This window comes from Mesoplodon densirostris, chromosome 11 (genome assembly GCF_025265405.1).
Source record: "Mesoplodon densirostris isolate mMesDen1 chromosome 11, mMesDen1 primary haplotype, whole genome shotgun sequence".
Taxonomy (NCBI): Eukaryota; Metazoa; Chordata; class Mammalia; order Artiodactyla; family Ziphiidae; genus Mesoplodon; species Mesoplodon densirostris.
This window is the reverse complement of record NC_082671.1, coordinates 49,719,651-49,735,911: the sequence shown is the minus strand read 5'-3', so window position 1 is coordinate 49,735,911 and position 16,261 is coordinate 49,719,651. Positions and strand designations below refer to the sequence as shown.

General features: G+C 53.8%; 1 protein-coding gene across 1 annotated transcript in view; it reads right to left on the bottom strand.

The window, feature by feature from the left end:
• Nucleotides 1-536: 536 nt before the first annotated feature.
• Nucleotides 537-16,261, bottom strand: part of FAIM2 (Fas apoptotic inhibitory molecule 2) — a 29,249-nt gene continuing 13,524 nt past the window's right edge. The window contains exons 8-12 of the mRNA XM_060113449.1: nt 15,742-15,779; nt 15,118-15,205; nt 14,730-14,825; nt 13,015-13,068; nt 537-686 (exon numbers count right to left, since the gene is read on the bottom strand). Coding sequence (XP_059969432.1) covers nt 537-686; nt 13,015-13,068; nt 14,730-14,825; nt 15,118-15,205; nt 15,742-15,779 — 426 coding nt within the window. The remainder of the gene's footprint in view (nt 687-13,014; nt 13,069-14,729; nt 14,826-15,117; nt 15,206-15,741; nt 15,780-16,261) is intronic.

Sequence of the window (16,261 nt, the reverse complement as noted above, 5' to 3'; positions counted from 1 at the left end):
CACTGCAGAGCACACACATCTTGTCTCCCAGTTGCCCTCCCCACCCCTTTCTTACCGAATGTCAAAGCCTAACCTGGAAGGAGGGAGAGGAGGCAGGGGGTGGGCACAGGACAGTGTGCCCCATAGTCCCACAGCTGTGGCAGCCTCAGGAGGAATCATGGTGGGGCTGCAGGCCTTGGCCAGGCTTCCTGGGATCTTTTTCCCACCTCTGAACTCCTGCTGGGCTTCTCCCACTCATCCCTTGGGTCCTCAAACCCAGAGGAACCTCCAGCCTCGACTATCTCAGTTTGGGAGATATAACTGGGGGGAAGGGGCGGCACAGGGGATGGTGTGACCTGGGTACCGCAGGGCCCCTGATGGCATGGGTGCAAGCTGCAGAGGGTGAGGATGAGGGCTGGCTGAGGGAAGTGAGCAGGCTGGCCAAAGGCTGGGCTGGAAGCTAGCTTTATATCTGGGCTGGCAGGAGCACGGTGGGGGGCGGTCAGAGGACCAGCAAGGGGGCATTCTCTGAAGGAAGGAGGGGTGGGAAGGGCTCCTCATTCCCGGTTGGTGCCAAAAAGCTGCAGGAAGAAGGTGAAGATATAGATGATGTCTAGGTAAATGTTGAGGGCTCCAAAAATATACTCCTCAGGGCTCAGCGAGTGGCGTCGGCTACCCATCAGCAACTGGGTGTCAAATGCCAGGAACTGAGGGAAGGGGGAAGAGAGAGAGAGAGAGGTCAGAAGGTCTGGTCACTGTGACACTGACCAAGGGAGCCCAGTGTCCCAGCCCAGGCCCACCCCCAATTTTGTTATCACGGGCTGCCTGGCTGCTCAGTGATCCTCCTGTGACAGCCCGGAATATGGCACTTTCCCAACACCTTCCATCCCTAATTCAACACTTATTTACTGAGCACCTACTATGTGCCAGCCACCAATGCTGCAAAGAACAAGACAGACAAGATCCCCGACATCGTAGAGCTTAGAGTCTAGCAGGAAGGTAATTGTTAGTATGGTGAGTAACAAAGAGAAACACAAAGTGCCACAGGGGGCTGATAACAGGAACCTGACCAACGTGAGTGTGTCAGGGGTCAGGGAAGGCTTCCTGGAGGAGGGGACCTTCAAGCGGAGGCATAGTCTTCTTGCCATTCCCTCAGGACCCTACTCTTAGAGGATGAACGAATGCTCCACATAACAGTGAGCAGGGAGCAGGCACTTGTTAGGTGCTTTATAGACATTAGCCTACTTTGTCCTAATAACGTCCCTATTGAGTAGGGATTCTACCTTTCTTAGAAGAAACCAAGGCCCAGAGATGTTCAGTACTTAACCAAGGTTACACAGTTGGGAAGCGGCAAAGCCAGGATCTGCACCCAAGCAGGCTGGCTCCAGAGCCCCCTCATTTAACCATTCTGCTTTGCAGCTTATGGGCAGCACCCAGGGTTAATGTGTTTCCTACCAGGAAACAGGCTCCCCCGAGAGCCCCAGTGACTTGCTCAGAGCTGCAGAGACAACGAGGAACACCATGCCATGCCTGCTTTCAGGGGCTCACCACTTAGTGGGGGACACTTACAGATGATTACAATAAAACCTGGTAAATGCCATAATTAGGGCTGATGGGGCAGGAGGAAGGTGGCCCGGGAGAGGTGACACTTTCCCTGGGGCTTGAAGTATGAGTAGGAGTTTGCTAGACTAAGCAGTCCTGGGGAAGCCCTGGAGGTGAGGGCGGTGGTGTGCAGAATGAGGAATTCACTGTGGCAGGAGCAGTGGGGCAAAGGGATGGATGGACAGAGGCTGGAGCCCAGGGGCCAGAGGCTCCAACAGGGAGCAGCTCCAGCATGTGGGACATCAAGGCATGTCACCCTTGAGGGCGGGGAGGTGGGCGTGATTACAAGTATGGGCTTGAAAGTCGGACCGACTTGGATCCCAGTCTCAGCTCTACTACTCACTAGCTCTGGGATCCTGGGCCAGGTTATTTAGTCGTTCTGAGCCCGTGAGTCCACCTCGGCAGAAGGGAGATCAGTGTGCTTGCCTCCTGAGGATATTGTGAGGTGAGATAATGCGTGCAAGGTGCCTGGCAAGGTGCCTGACACATGGTAAGCACTTAATGAATGGTGGCTATTAGTGCAGTTTTATTGTTATATCTGCAGAAGGAGAGGTGCCCTCTTGAGAACCTGTGTGCGCTGCTGCTGAGACTCAGGTCTCCCGCCACTCAGCAAGGAGGCAGAAATGTCACTAGGGAAGCTGTGTAGCCTTAACAGCAGGCAAATGGAGAACCATAGCCAGGGCTGAGGGGGCCCTGCTCAGGGCATGAGAACACAGGACCGGAGTCAGAACGCCTGGGTTTGGGCTTCTATACCCTGGAGCCATCACCCACTTGACCTCAGTGTCCTCACCTGCAAAATGGGACAGTAATGACAACCACACCATGGTGTGGTTTTGAGGGTAAATGTATGACAGCGTATGTGTCATCAACTATTGTTATTCTTTAGTATCGTCTTACTCCACTCCACTCTGCTCCTTCTCAACTTGATGTCGATTGCCAGGTAAGGTTTCCTTCTGGAGCAAGAACAGGCAAGGAGAGGGGCTGACTCAATGCTACAGGCTGCTTAGCAGTCACGGCTGCCAGCATAAGTTAATAAACTGCTCATCTGGCTTACCAATCAGTCGCTTGCTTGGTTGATTTCCCAGAGCCCAGTCACCCCTGGGTGAGCTAATGAAATTGAATCTCTCAACTAGAAGGCTTGGACCTGACCCGGTCTGGGGGTGGCCTCTCCAAGGAGCCTCCTAGAACAGCCAGCTGGCTTTTCTCTTGGAGAAAAGAGGAATGAAATGGTTTCTGCCCCTATCCTTGGCCAATGGCCATGGATGCTTATCTACATGGGCTATCTGCGAGAGCCTGCCACAAATTTCAACCCCACTGCCCAGCAACACCCATCACTGCAACCCCGTGCCTGTAAGCCAGATGAAGGCTTTCCATTCATTTATTCCCAGCAGCATTTGTTGAGCATCTACTATGTTTCAGGGAACATGAAAGCAAAAGACATGATCAGAGATTACATTACGAGCATGCACTCACATAGGGGAAAGTAACTTGATAATCTCCCTGGGTGATGAGCGCTGTTCCCTAACACGTTGGCTGAGAGCAGATATCTTGGTCATAGTTAACATCGTAGTTGGCAGCTAAGATCTCAGTTGAGAGCTAACAACCAGATTGACCACTGACACCTAAAAGGACAGCAGGGGACTTCCCTGGTGGCGCAGTGGTTAAGAATCCACCTGCCAATGCAGGGGACACGGGTTCGAGCCCTGGTCCAGGAAGATCCCACATGCCAAGGAGCAACTAAGTTCATGCGCCACAACTACTGAGCCCACACGCCTAGAGCCCGTGCTCCGCAACAAGAGAAGCCACCATGATGAGAGGCCCGCGCACCGCAACCAAGAGTAACCCCCAGTCGCCGCAACTAGAGAAAGCCCGCGCACAGCAACAAAGACCCAATGTAGCCAAAAATAAATAAGTAAAATAAATAAATTTATAAAAAAAAAATTCCCAAATCCTGCCAAAGTCATAAAAAAAAAAACAAAACAAGAGGACAGCAAGTGCTTGAGTTGCGAGGCAACTGGATACAAGACCCAGGAGGGGCATGTGGGTCAGGGGCAAGAGGGAGGAGCTGGACGAGGATGCTACTAACTTACATCTGAACTGTCTTTTCACACGCTAGTCCTTTATCTCACTTGCCCAATTCACTCTAGGAGGTGGATATTCACCCTTATTATTTTAAATATGAGGAAAGGAGTCTCAGAGGAGGTGAGTGACTTACTGATGGTCATTTATCTAGCTGGAACCAGATTACCTGCCTCCTACATTCCAACAGAGAAGGGGGGAGGGTGGGCTTGAAGGGAGGGAGGAAGCACGCACAGAGGGCAGAGGAGACAAAGGCAAACTTTCCTAGTTCACCCTATTGGCCAGGGCTGCACCTGGTCAGGGTCCCACGGCCATACACTTGGCCTGACCCTGCCTCGTCCAGGCTTATGTCTGCTGTCCTCCCAGATATGAGGCTGAGAGGCTCTGGGGGAGCCATGCCATGGAAAGGGTAGCTCAGAGCCACCAACAAACAGGCACTGAATACAAAAAGCTGGGGTTGCAATGTGTTGAATCAGCATAAAAAATATACGTGGACCATGTCCATCCTACAGAAATGCCAGCATAAGGGCTCAAAGCAGCACACCCAAGGCTGTTCACGGCAGCCTTGGTTCTAACAGTGAAACCCTGGAAACAAATCCAACCTCTATCAACCAGGGTATTGTTAAGTAAACTGTGGGCAGCAGTGCTGAAGCAGAAACATCTCTGATATACACTCTTATGAGAAAAGCACAACTTGCAGAAAAATCCAAATCACATGAGCCCCTTTATGTAACAAAAAAACCCTCACAAAACTATATGTTATAGGGACCTACATAGCATATATCTATAAAATGCATATAGAAAGGTCTGGAAGGAGAGACAACTGACCACAGCTGTTATACAGCCAAATGACATTTGCTTTATCTATATTATTTAAGATTTAAAAAAATGAAATATATGAATAAGTGTATTCATACATTATATCAGAAAAAACTAAGAGAAGGGTTAAGGTAACACAAAAGAAGTGTTTGTGAACTCTTTCATTTAACTGTTCCCATAATCCCCTGGGACAGGTATTGCATGATCATCTCCCTCATGGAGCTGAGACTGAGGCCCAGAGAGTATAAATGACTCGCCCACTTCACACAGCTGAGAGGACAGATAATCCCATTCTGTTTCCACCATCTGACTGACACTGCTTTGGGGCGTGTGTGTGTGTGTGTGTGTGTGTGTGTGTGTGTGTGTGTGTCTGTGAAGAAGGATGGAAGAGGTGAGAAGTGTAAACAAAGCTCATGGCCAAGAGCCTAGCAGGCTATCTGGGGGGATGCAGGGAGCGCTGGGCCCACCTGGCCCCGCCCCCACTTTCTGGGCTAGAAGGTAAGCGTGGGCTTTGAGGATTCCAGAGAAAAGAGACTACCAGCTTTAAGCCCTTGTGCCCTCGGTTGGGATGCAGGACAAGGAGAGGGGAGCTGAGTGGAGACCCGCCTGGGGCCCATAGAAGACACTTCTCTTGTCTTCAGCAATCTGGGTGTCAAAAGTTTAAATGGCACAGATGACCTCTGCATGCAGCCCTGGGTCCTGGGGAGCACTCCCAGGTGGGTCACCACCACCAAAGGGACAGGGTCTGGCAGCCATGTGAGCCAGAAAGTCTGGCCCAAGATAAAAGGGGAGCAGTGTGAAAAGGTATGTGAAAGAGGAAGGACACGCGTGTAATACAGCGCTTAAGAGCATGGACTGGGAAGTCGCATAGACCTGGGTTCAAAGCTTGCCTATGACCTTAGGCGTCTGACTACTACTAACAGGTAATATTATTGATCACTGATGACACGCCAGGAACTTTCTGACTGCTTTGCACGTATTAATTCACCGAAAAGTCACAACCTACGAGATGGGTACTATTATTATCTGCATTTTACAGATAAGGAAACAGAAGCACAGAGAGGTGACATGACTTGATCAGTCCACACAGCTCGAATGTGGCAGAGAATGGATTTGAACCCAGCTACTGTGCTCCAAAATCTGGTGTTCTGAATTATAAGGTTAACATTTACAATAAGGGTGAAAGCTACCATGGTAGTTGAGAGACTACCATGTTCCAGGTGCTAGGCTGTTTTCTTTTTTCTGTTCATATATTATCTTATTAAGCATTACCACAGCCTTGTGAGATAGTTAATATTAGCCTCATTTTAAGATGTGGCACAGAGAGATCAAGTAACTTGCCCAAAGGTCACAGTGGTAAGAGGATGAGCTAGGCCTTGACTGTGGTTTGGGTGGGGTGCACATGGCCACCTGAAGAGCCCCCCTGGCCCTCCTGATAGCACCTTTCCCGGCTCTGCCCCCGTATGCCTGTGTAGATGCTCCCCTGCCCTGCTTCCTACAGGGACTCCGAACCACCCCTCCCTCAGTCTACCAGCACTGGGGCTGGGGGTCTTCTTTCACCTTCTCCAGGTCAGGGTGTTGGTCTGAAAGGCTTGGTTTGAGCAGGGCATTGGTTTTGGAGGATTAGTGTCTCAGGAACTGAGACTGAGGTGAGGTCCAGGAAGGGGTACACTTTCCCCCCGAAGGAGCAATTACTGGTCAACCCACCCTCCCTCCTGCCACCCTCACAGGAATCCACTCAATCTCGAGTGGGTTCAGATGAGGCCTCGGGTGGGCATCGGGGCTGTTGTGGTGGCAGAGGGTGGGCGGCAGGACAGAGAAGGTTCTCACTGGATCTTTCAGGCTCATGTAAACCACTGAGGCAAAAGAGTCTCTAAACTCTGAATGAAATAAAGATGAGTCTAAAATAAAGTGATACCCCTGCCTTGGGTTTGTGTAGCCATTTTTACTTTTCAAAGTGTTTCTCTAACTTTGAAGAAGGCAGGGCATCTATCATAGCCCCCACTAGAAAAGCAGGGTAAGGGGTGGCGTGGGGGCAGACTGGAGTCTCTTCCCCAAATCCCTCACATGCTGTGGGAAGATTCACAGGACACACAGATTCCCTGTTGGGGCTGGATGGAAGTAACTGCCCAAAGCCTAGCCTCAGGGTGACAGAGGCTGAGAAGGCCTCTCTGGGCCCTCCTGCTGTGGGGGAACGTCTCTAGGCCTCTATCTTCCCATCTGTAAAATGGACAGGGAGACAGAGTAGAAAGAATGCTGGGCTGAGAGTCAGGAAAATGGGGCTTTCATCCAGCTTGGTGGCCAACAGTGCATGCATGTGTGTGGGGTGTGTGTGGGGGGTGTGTGTATGTAGTGTGTTTGTGATGTGTATATGGTGTGCATGTGTATATGTGTGTGGTGTGTGTGTGTGTAGTATGTATGCGTGTGTGGTGTGTATGTGTGGTGTGTGTATGTAGTGTACATGTGATGTGTATATGGTGTGCACGTGTATATGTGTGTGTGGTGTGTGTATGTGTGTGTGGTGTGTATGTGTGATGTGTGTATGGTGTGTGTGCATGTGGTGTGTATGTGTGTGTGGTGTGTATGTGTGACGTGTGTATGGTATGCATGTGTGTGGTGTGTGTAGTATGTATGTGTGTGTGGTGTGTGCGATGTGTGTGTGATTGTGTGGTATGTATGCGTGTGTGGTGTGTATGTGTGTGGTGTGTGTGTATGTGTGTGTGATGTGTGTGTATGTAGTGTATATGGTGTGCACGTGTATATGTGTGTGTGGTGTGTGTATGTGTGTGGTGTGTATGTGTGACATGTGTATGGTACGTATGTGTGTGTGGTGTGTGTGTGTAGTATGTATGTGTGTGTGGTGTGTACATGTGTGTGGTGTGTGTGTCTGGGTGTGCTCTCTCTGGGCCTCAGTGCAGGGAGGTCCCTGTCACTCTGAGGGCTCACAGTCTCAGTGTTCCTTTTCTTCTAGAAACTGAGAGCAGACGGTTGTGTGTGTCCCCTCGATGGTCAGAAGTCAATACCCAGCACTGGAGGCCCAGCACCTCTACAAACAAAGCATCTTCCTATCCAAGCTTCACTCATCCAAACACCATCAGGCCCTGATGCATCCAGTACTGACCACACAGGCTCTCCGTGCCACCCCATCCCTGACTCTGGGACACCGCAGTGGCCTCCTAACTAATCATCTCTCAGCCTCTCTCCTGTTCATTAATCTGGCTTCTCACTAATCTTCCTTAAAGCATAGAGACTGATGTTTCCTGAGGTCCTCAAACTGGCCAGAAGGGGCAGGCAGGAGAGAGTTCTATTCCCATTGGGCCCATCACCTAATTTCTAAAGTCCTATTCCCGGTTTCTTCCCTAGGTATCCAGGCTTGGCTTCCTGATTTAAGTGGCTGCGAGGCTTCGCTTCCCCAAAGAAGGACCAGCTCTGAGGCAGAGCAACGTGCCCAGAGTCATGTAGGCAAAGAGGCTCAGTCACTGCAGGAAACCAGCTGGCCAGGCCCTGGGCGCCACCTGTGCTCCCTCGCGCGCTCTCTCTCTCTCTCCCCCTCTCCCTGCCTCAACCCTCCTGCTCTGTCCAAACCCCTCCACCTCGCCTCATCACCCCAGCCCAGCCCTCATGTTCCTCTGCCTCACTTTCCATGAGCTCCTACAGAAAAGCACCCCAGGAGAGGTCCCTAGAGGGGAGAGGAGGATGGGGCCAGCCTGAGACCAGTACCTTTCGGCTGACTCACCCACTTCCATTGGCATTTGAGTCTAGTGCCTAGAGGGGGGTTATGTGGTAGGGTGAGGGAGAAAACCCAAGCCTCTTGAGAACGTGCCAAGGCTAGTTGGGGTGAGGCCCAGGAGGGGCCTGTTCCTGCAGGCAGGACCACGGCCCTAAGTGGCCTTGGCTCCCTACCTCCCCAGTCTCAGACTAGTCCATCTGGGTGGCCCTGTTCTCAAAGATGGCAGGGTCCTTCAGGGGAGGGGCTGAGGTCTCTACGAGAAAATCTTTTGCTGCTCACAGCCCTTCCAAGGCCCAGGCTGCTGGGGGCTGGGGTGGGTCTCACTGGGATCTGGGCCCTGCTCTGACACTTGTCTTCCCCCGTTTCTCACACATCCTCCTCGAGGCAGCAAGGAGGATAGGGATCGCTGAGTGAAATTCTTGCCTAGCTGCGGTGCTGGAACGGCCCCACATGGTGCTGATACTTCTCCATCGGCTAGGGTAGGAGATGCCAGGATGGGCAGATGGAGAGACCAGGGCTGCTGAGCACTGGTTCTGGGGATGGGTTGAAGCTACAGGACCACAGATTCCAAAGGACAGAAGTGATGCTGGAAACAGGATCAGATTGAGGTCAAGGACCTTCTGACTTGAGCTTAATGGGGAGGAATGGGGACCTTAGTTCTTATGGGGCTGGGCCTCTGTGGGTCTCCATCCACCTGACTCTGAGAGGAGGGAGGGGAATGAGTCTAGCAGCCCCTCCTCAACTCTCCCCACGCCATGGGACCCAGGGAACGGGCTGCAGGTCGTCCCTTCTTTGAGCCAGGTGGCAGAGGGCAGGAGATGGGACTGGGGTACTGACACCACGTGCTCCGAGCCATTGTTTACATAACCTGCAGGATGAGCCCAAAGAGCCATTGTTTACATAACCTGCAGGATGAGCCCAAAACTGTCGGAGTGTTGCTCTCCTAATGAGACATTAACAGGTAATTAGGCGCAGTGGTTCCTCCCCCGTGACTCACAGAAGGCTGATGCTTAAGTCAGCTACGCACCCATGCTTTCTTTGCCTCACTCTGACAGCGCCTCTCAGGCGTCTGTTCATTCTGCAAACATCTAGGGGTGCCTGCTGTGCGCCACGCACTGCTCTAGGCGCCATGGATGCAGCGATGAGCAAGCCAGACCCAAATCCCTGCCTTCAAGGAACTTAAATTCTGCTGGAAGGAGACAAACAATAAATAAACCAGAAAAATATGTAGGATGTCAAAGGATGAGACGTGCTATGGAGAAACAGGGGTGTAGGGAGCAACGTGTGCGTGCCTGCATGTGCGTGTGTACACACTCAGCACAAGAGATTGTAAATAAAGCAAACACTTGAAGGAGGGGAGAGAGGGAGCTGTGAGCAGATGGGAAGGAACAGACAGAGGCAACCTCGGGTGCAGGGGCCCCAGGCTGGGAGTGAGGCTGCCATCCTCAGGAGCAGCAAGGATGCCAGCGTGGCTGCAGCAGAGTGGGCAACGGGAGGCCCTCGTGAGCTCAGGGAGGGCCTGCAGGCAGTGGAGAGCGATTGCTGGAGGCCAAGCGGAGGAGTGACCTGACCTCATTAATGTGTGACAGGATCACTCTAGCTGCTGTGGTGTGGGACACAGACTGTCGGGGCAGCACCCATGGGAGGCCATTTCAAGAATCCAGGTGGAAGGTGATGGCGACATGGACCAGGAAGTAGCCGTGAAGGTGGAGAGAAGCAATCAGATTCTGGATAGAAGGTGAGGCCAACCGGATATGCTTCTGGGCCAGTTGTGGGGCGTGGGGAGAGTGAGGAGTCGAGGTGTCATCAAGGCATTTGGCCTGAGTGACTGAAAGGATGGAGCTGCCACTTACAGCAACAAGGAAGGCTGTGGGAGGAGCAGGGGTTCAGGGGAAGAGCAGGAGCTCAACTCTGTGCACATGAAGTTTGAGGTGCCCATTACATTTCCAAGTGTGGACCCGGAGTAGGCAATTGGAAAGTCTAGTGTGGGATTCCAGGCTAGCGATGTAAAATTTAGGGTCATTATCATAAGAGATGGTATTCAAAGTTTTGAGACAGTCTGAGATCCCCTAGGGAGTGAGTGTGGATGGTCCATGGCCCCAGAGCCCTCCAGTGTGACCCGGGAAGCAGGAGGAAAACCAGGAGAGCTGGTGCCTGGATACCAAGTGAAGAAGATGCTCCTGGGGGGAGGGAATGAGCAATTGTATCAAATGCTGCTGAGAGTCGAGCAAGATAAGGACTGAGAAATGACCTCTGGATTCAGTCACAGGGAGGCCATTGTGGACCTCGGAGAGAGCATTTTTAAGAGGGTAAGAGAGAATGGGAGAACTGAGTAGAGAGAAGGGAGGAAGGGAGGAGAGGAATTGGAGAGAGTGTAGATTCCATTTTAAGGAGCTTTGCTCTAATTGGGGGGGCTAGAGGGAGATGTGGGTTAAGAGTGTTTTGTGTGTTGCTGTTTTTTCAGTTGGGAGAAATTACAGCCTGTTTCTATGCAGATAGAAATAATCCAGTAGTGAGGGCAATACTGATGGTGCGAGAGAGGGAGGGGGAACATTGCTGGAGAGATCACCCCAGCCTCTCCCCACTTCAAGCCAATAGAAGTTGTCCTCTTTGAGGGGGACGATGGGGGTTCTGGCAATAGCACCAGGCTGGGCACAGGACACCTGGGTCCTGTCCTAAATCTGCCCCTTACTGGAGGTGGGACCCTGTGCCAGCCCCTTAACACCCGGGACTTCGGATGTGGAAAGCGGGTCTTCACATGTAGAAAGCAGGTCTAACAGCAGCACTACCTCCTGGGTTGTGATGGAGATCCAGTGAGGTAATAGGTGTGAAAGTGCTTTGTAAAATGTAAAGGGTGGAACAGATGGTTGGGATTATTTTTATTATTCTAATAATGCAAGGGATTATTAAACAAATTTAAAGGATTACTGTTTACCCAACCCGACTTGTACACACAGCCTCCCCGCACAGCTGACACACATGCTGTGTCCTGATCAGCGCGAAGCCAAGTAAACTCCCTGACCCTCCATCAGCGCTCGCCCTCCTCCCACTCTGCCCGGCACGGACCCCTCTTCTTCCATTTGTCCCTGGCAAACGCTGTCCTCTGAGGCCTCCCCAGTCTCCCTCCCCTCAGTCTGACCCTCCTTCCTTTCCTCCTAGCCGACACCCCCCACCCCAACCTTTTCATCAAAATTTGTCTTTAGCAGGTACTGTGTGCAGGAAAGACTGCTGGTCAGGAGCCAGAGAAGTTACTGTCGTAGGAAAATCAACCATCCTGGTTTGCCCAACCTTGGAGTTCCTAGGGGGTTCCCCCAAGAAGTGAGACTTTCAGTGCTAAACTGGGAAAGTTCTGGGTAAACAAGGATAAGTTGGTTACCCTAGTCTTGACCAAGGCCAATCACACTTAGTTGATTTACCATTATCTTGCAGGGAAACCTTAGAAAAATCACTTAACTTCTTTGGGGTTAAGTTTTCTCATCTCTAAAATGAGAGGCTTGAAGTTTCACTAGACCCCTTTTTCAGTCCTGTCCAGCCCTCAGCTTCTGAGCCTGGAGGCCATTTACTCCATAGATATTTACTGAGTGCCACTATGTGCCATGCACTGTGCTCTTCCTGCTGACTGTGGCATCCTGGGCACACAGCACACACCTCACACATTGTAGGTGCTCAATAAAGACCTGTGGAAATGAATGAATCTACCACACCCCCATTCCTGGCTCGATCCCTATCCACACCCCCAAAGTCTCTGCTCATAGTTCTGACCCCTATTTTCCCCCCATCTCTGCTCCCCCACTCTGTCAGCCATAAGCCTCTGGAACCTGTGATTAAGCCCAGAACTCTGACCAGACTGAGTTGAGCTGAAAACACCAGTGAGGGAGACGAGAGTCTGGTCACTGCTCCCGCGGGCAGTGGATGTTTACCTTGGATGCCACCCCACCGCGCAAGAAGATGTCACCAACACACGCTTGCCCTGGCGCACCATCACATTCAGGTGCTGGGAGCCCACTGAGCAAAGGGCCTGTGTTGGGCTGCTCTAGGCAGACATCTGCCCCGGTCACCTTCCATCTCCTGGGCATCTGCCTCCAGCCACCCCACTCCCTTCCCCACCTAGCCTCAGACCCTGAGTGGGGCTCTGGGGCCATCTGTGCAGATTCCCAGTCTAACCCTCCACTTCCTAGGGTGCTGTCTGCTGTCTGCAAGTCATTTAAAGTCTCTGAGCTTCAGGCTCCTCATCCTAATCTGAGAACAATAGAGCCTAGTTTATAGAGTTATGGTGAGGATTCAGTATATGTGCAGAGCTTGCTGTGGGAGAAGCAAGCGCTCAATAAATACCAGCTATCATTGTTATCATAACCATAATCATCATCATTAACTCTCTCAGTTTGGTGAGGACAGCCAAGGACACGCTCCATCTAAGTGCATCTGTCACAGGGTACCTGGAATCTCCCTTGCTCCAAGAAGCTTTCCCAGATTACTCCCAGCAGAGCAAGGACTAACTTAGTCCATGCGGCTGGGACACCCTCACTCTCCCACCCCAACAAGCAGCACTGAACCTCCCCAGGAGCCAGGGGTACCTCTTCCCAGCTCTGTCTAAAGCGTCAATCCTGCTGTTACAACCTTCCTTGACCCTCTGCCCAGGTCAGCTGGTCTGTCTTAGAGACCTGAGCAGCACTGAGCCCTTCTGCGCCCACTGGTACTTCACAAGGGTTCAGAGAAGAGGACTATGAGGAAGATAGGGATGGTGGAGGGGCCTGAGGAGATGGTGGGAGGCTGAGAAGGCAGGGCCCCCAGGAGGCCACACTCACCAACGTAAACACGCCTGCCCCCAGCACGGCATACACTGCATGGAGCCAGGGCACCTGCAGGGCAGACAAAAAAAATGGGCTCAAGGATGGCGAGATGGGCAGTGCGGCAGAGGGGCAGGGAGAAGGGATCAGTCGAGAATGGAGGGTGTGGCACAGACCTCCCCAGGGGGGCCCTCTCTCACCCCCCCAAACCCAGCCCCAGACTGAGAGGTCCTTAATCCCCTGGGTGCTCACGGTGGGTGGGGGAGCCCCAGGATAACAGTGATCCTGGAGGGCTGGCAGGGGAGGTCCAGATGGGCCAGCACTTCTTTCCTCCACACACAGCCCCAGGCTCAGGCTGGTCCAGAGTGACTCATCCTATGGGGTCCCTGCCATCCTCCCAGCCTGGGTCTGGCCTGAGGCTGCGCCCTTCTCCCAGTGTGGACTCATCCCTGGGCTGTCTGTCCCCATGTCGGGAGCTTCCTGGCTCTGCCTGTGTGGGTAAAGGGGCTCAGGTAGAAGGGGACAAAGGCTTAGGCCCAGGGGTTGGGGGGGGCATCTGGCATCCCTGCCAGCTGTGCTTGATGGGATTGCCTGCAGAGGCTGGAACAGCACCCCTTCCCAACCTCTGCCCCCCCCAGGCCTCAGGGGCACCCAGCTGAGTGCGGAAACCTTGCAAGAGGTGCCAAACCAGCCGTGCCCTCTGAAGAGCCTTCCCCCAGAAGATTCCTGGAAACATAGGCATTCCATCAGCCTGACCCGGGTCAATAAAGGGTTCTTTGAAGCTCTGGGGCCCCTTCCTGTACCCCGCCCCCCCCATCCTAGATATACAGAGGGCCCCCAGGCCAGCTCCGGCTCCTCCCTTCGTCAACAGGATCCTGGGAAGAGCCAAGGAAATGCCAGAACCAATCCTGACGTTCTGGACTGGGAGGCAATAACCTGGGGCTGGGCAGGATGGGGTAGGGATGGGGAGTGAGGAATCCTGCTCTCAGCCTGGCAGAAAAGGGGCAGTGGGGGACCCCCGTACTAGAGGTAGCTAAGAGGAGCCCGCGGCAGGTACAAGCCCTGAGCCCTCAGCACGGGTCCAACAGCTGCTCTCTTGGGTTCCCAGGGTTCAAACCCCCTCCTGTGATGCCCTTGGTCTGCCCCTTCTGCACCTGCAGCAGCCTGAGTGCCTGGAATGGGTCACGGAGCCCTGAGCAGTCTTAGTGGGATTTCCCAGGCAGGCCGGACACTTCTTAAAGAGCTGAGATTCAGCTGTCCCCATGGACACCCTCATGGGGCAGGGGTATGCTCGGAGCCCCACTGTCCCATTTCCCGCCTGCCTGGACAGCCAGATCCTGCCTCTCTGGACTTGACTTATCCCCCAAGAGTCCCCTCTGGGCCTGGTGGCCCCATGGAGCTCCAGAGCCCCCTCCCTGGCCTAGGGTTTAAATGATCTGAGCCCTCCCCCTCAGCCTCACCTCCCCCCTAGTGGAGAAGATGGGAAAGGTGAAGCGGATGTGGCTTGTGGAGTGGGCAGGTGCCCAGACCTGTCAAGAAAAGCCTGGCTTCGTTGTTTGCTTACACTGCCAACCAGCCAAGGGCAGGTGCCAGGAGGGGCAGGACAGGATGGCAGGCTGTGAGCCCTTGGCTCCCGGCCTTCCCTGGAGGGTGCAGGAGGAAACAGCGCCCTCGGGCCAGCAGTCCCACCCCCTCCATCCCCATGGGGCCGGCTGGGACACTTGGAGACTCACATATTGGAAGGGCAGGAGGATGGCCAGGATGAGTCCACTGAAGAAGAGAGTCATGAGGAGCACGAAGAGCACGCCCTGGCAGGACGTGAAGTCAAACTGCAGGGATGGGATGGGCGTCAGCTGCCGGGCCCCTCAGGCCTGCACGGAGCGGCTTGGCGTTCCTGGGGGCCCTGGCTGCGCAGTGTGCTGGCCAGAAGGCCGAGGCCTCGGCAGCAGGCCACCTTCCTGTGCTCACCCCAGAACCCCGTGTTCCTCCCGCTCCCATCCCAGGTGGCCTCCCCAGGCACTACTCATGCCTTTTACCTCCCCAAGCTGGGGAATCCAAGCTTGGAGCACCCCCCCACCGCCCCCCGCCAACCTTCCTCAGCCCGAAGGCCCCAGGGCTGACCTTGGTCTGGAAGCTAAAGACGGTGACCGAGAGGCAGACGAGGGCCGTGATGCCCAGGCACAGCAGCACAGATGTGGTGTTGTAGTAGCTGCAGGATGGGCAGGCCAGGAGGTCAGCTTCAGGGCAGGGCTTCTGGTCTCCCCTTGCCCTCCTCCCAGGTCCTCCCCTTCTGCCAGGACCTGATCCCACGACTTCTGGCCCCCAGCCTCTCCCCTTTCCCAGGATCCCCCTTCTCTCTGCCTCCTCATCCTTTCTACTGGGACCCACCCTCCCCAACATGCTCACACTCAAAATCCTGTTAGAAGGATCTTGAAGAGGTGGAAATGGGGGTGGGGAGGGGTTTGTGCTGGTGTCTGGAGGTGGCTTATAGGGAACTGTGTGATCATGAATCTGGGGTCTTTTCAGCTGCAGCTTGAGAGGTGTCACCTTGCTCTCCTCCGTCTCCCACCCCCACCCACCAGCCTGGCCAGGTCCTGGAGGCCGAGTGCGGGAGGAGCGCGCTCTAAGCCAACGTCTCCTGCCTGCCTGAATGCCCACCCCCCGTCCAAACGCTCTCCGGAAGGACTGTGCTTGGGGCAGCTCCCCTCGGGGTGTGGCCAGCCCCCGTCCACCTGGGCCCTTTACCTGGACAACATCCCAGTGAGGTAGGCCATGGACAGGGTCTGAAAGGAGAAGCAGGATGAGGGAATGCTGGGGGCCCAGACACCTTCAAGGGCCAGCCTGGGTCTCCACCCCTTGTGCGTACCCCTCAACTCTGAGTCTGCTTTGCCCACACACACATTTACCTCCAGGATTTCTCCTGGTGAAGGAGGTCCCAGCTGTCCCTTTCTTTTTTCTGCAGCCCTGCCCGTCCCCCTTTCTAAGATTCACACCCTCCCCCCCGGCTCTTGTTATCCATAGCTCTAGGAGTCCCCATACAAACCTCTTAAAAACAAAATCACAATGGAAAGAGAGAGTGGATGGAGTGGGGAGAGAAAGGCCATTTGGAAAGAGAGGGTGGGGTGTCTTTGCAGAAGTGGGGCGAAAATGCCCCTGCCTCCCCCAGTGACCTCCCATCGGCTATCTCCAACTCCTAGCCCTCGAAGCTCACCCTTCAACCCTCCTCCCTCCATCCCCACTCAGCATCTGTCCCCAGACACTCCCA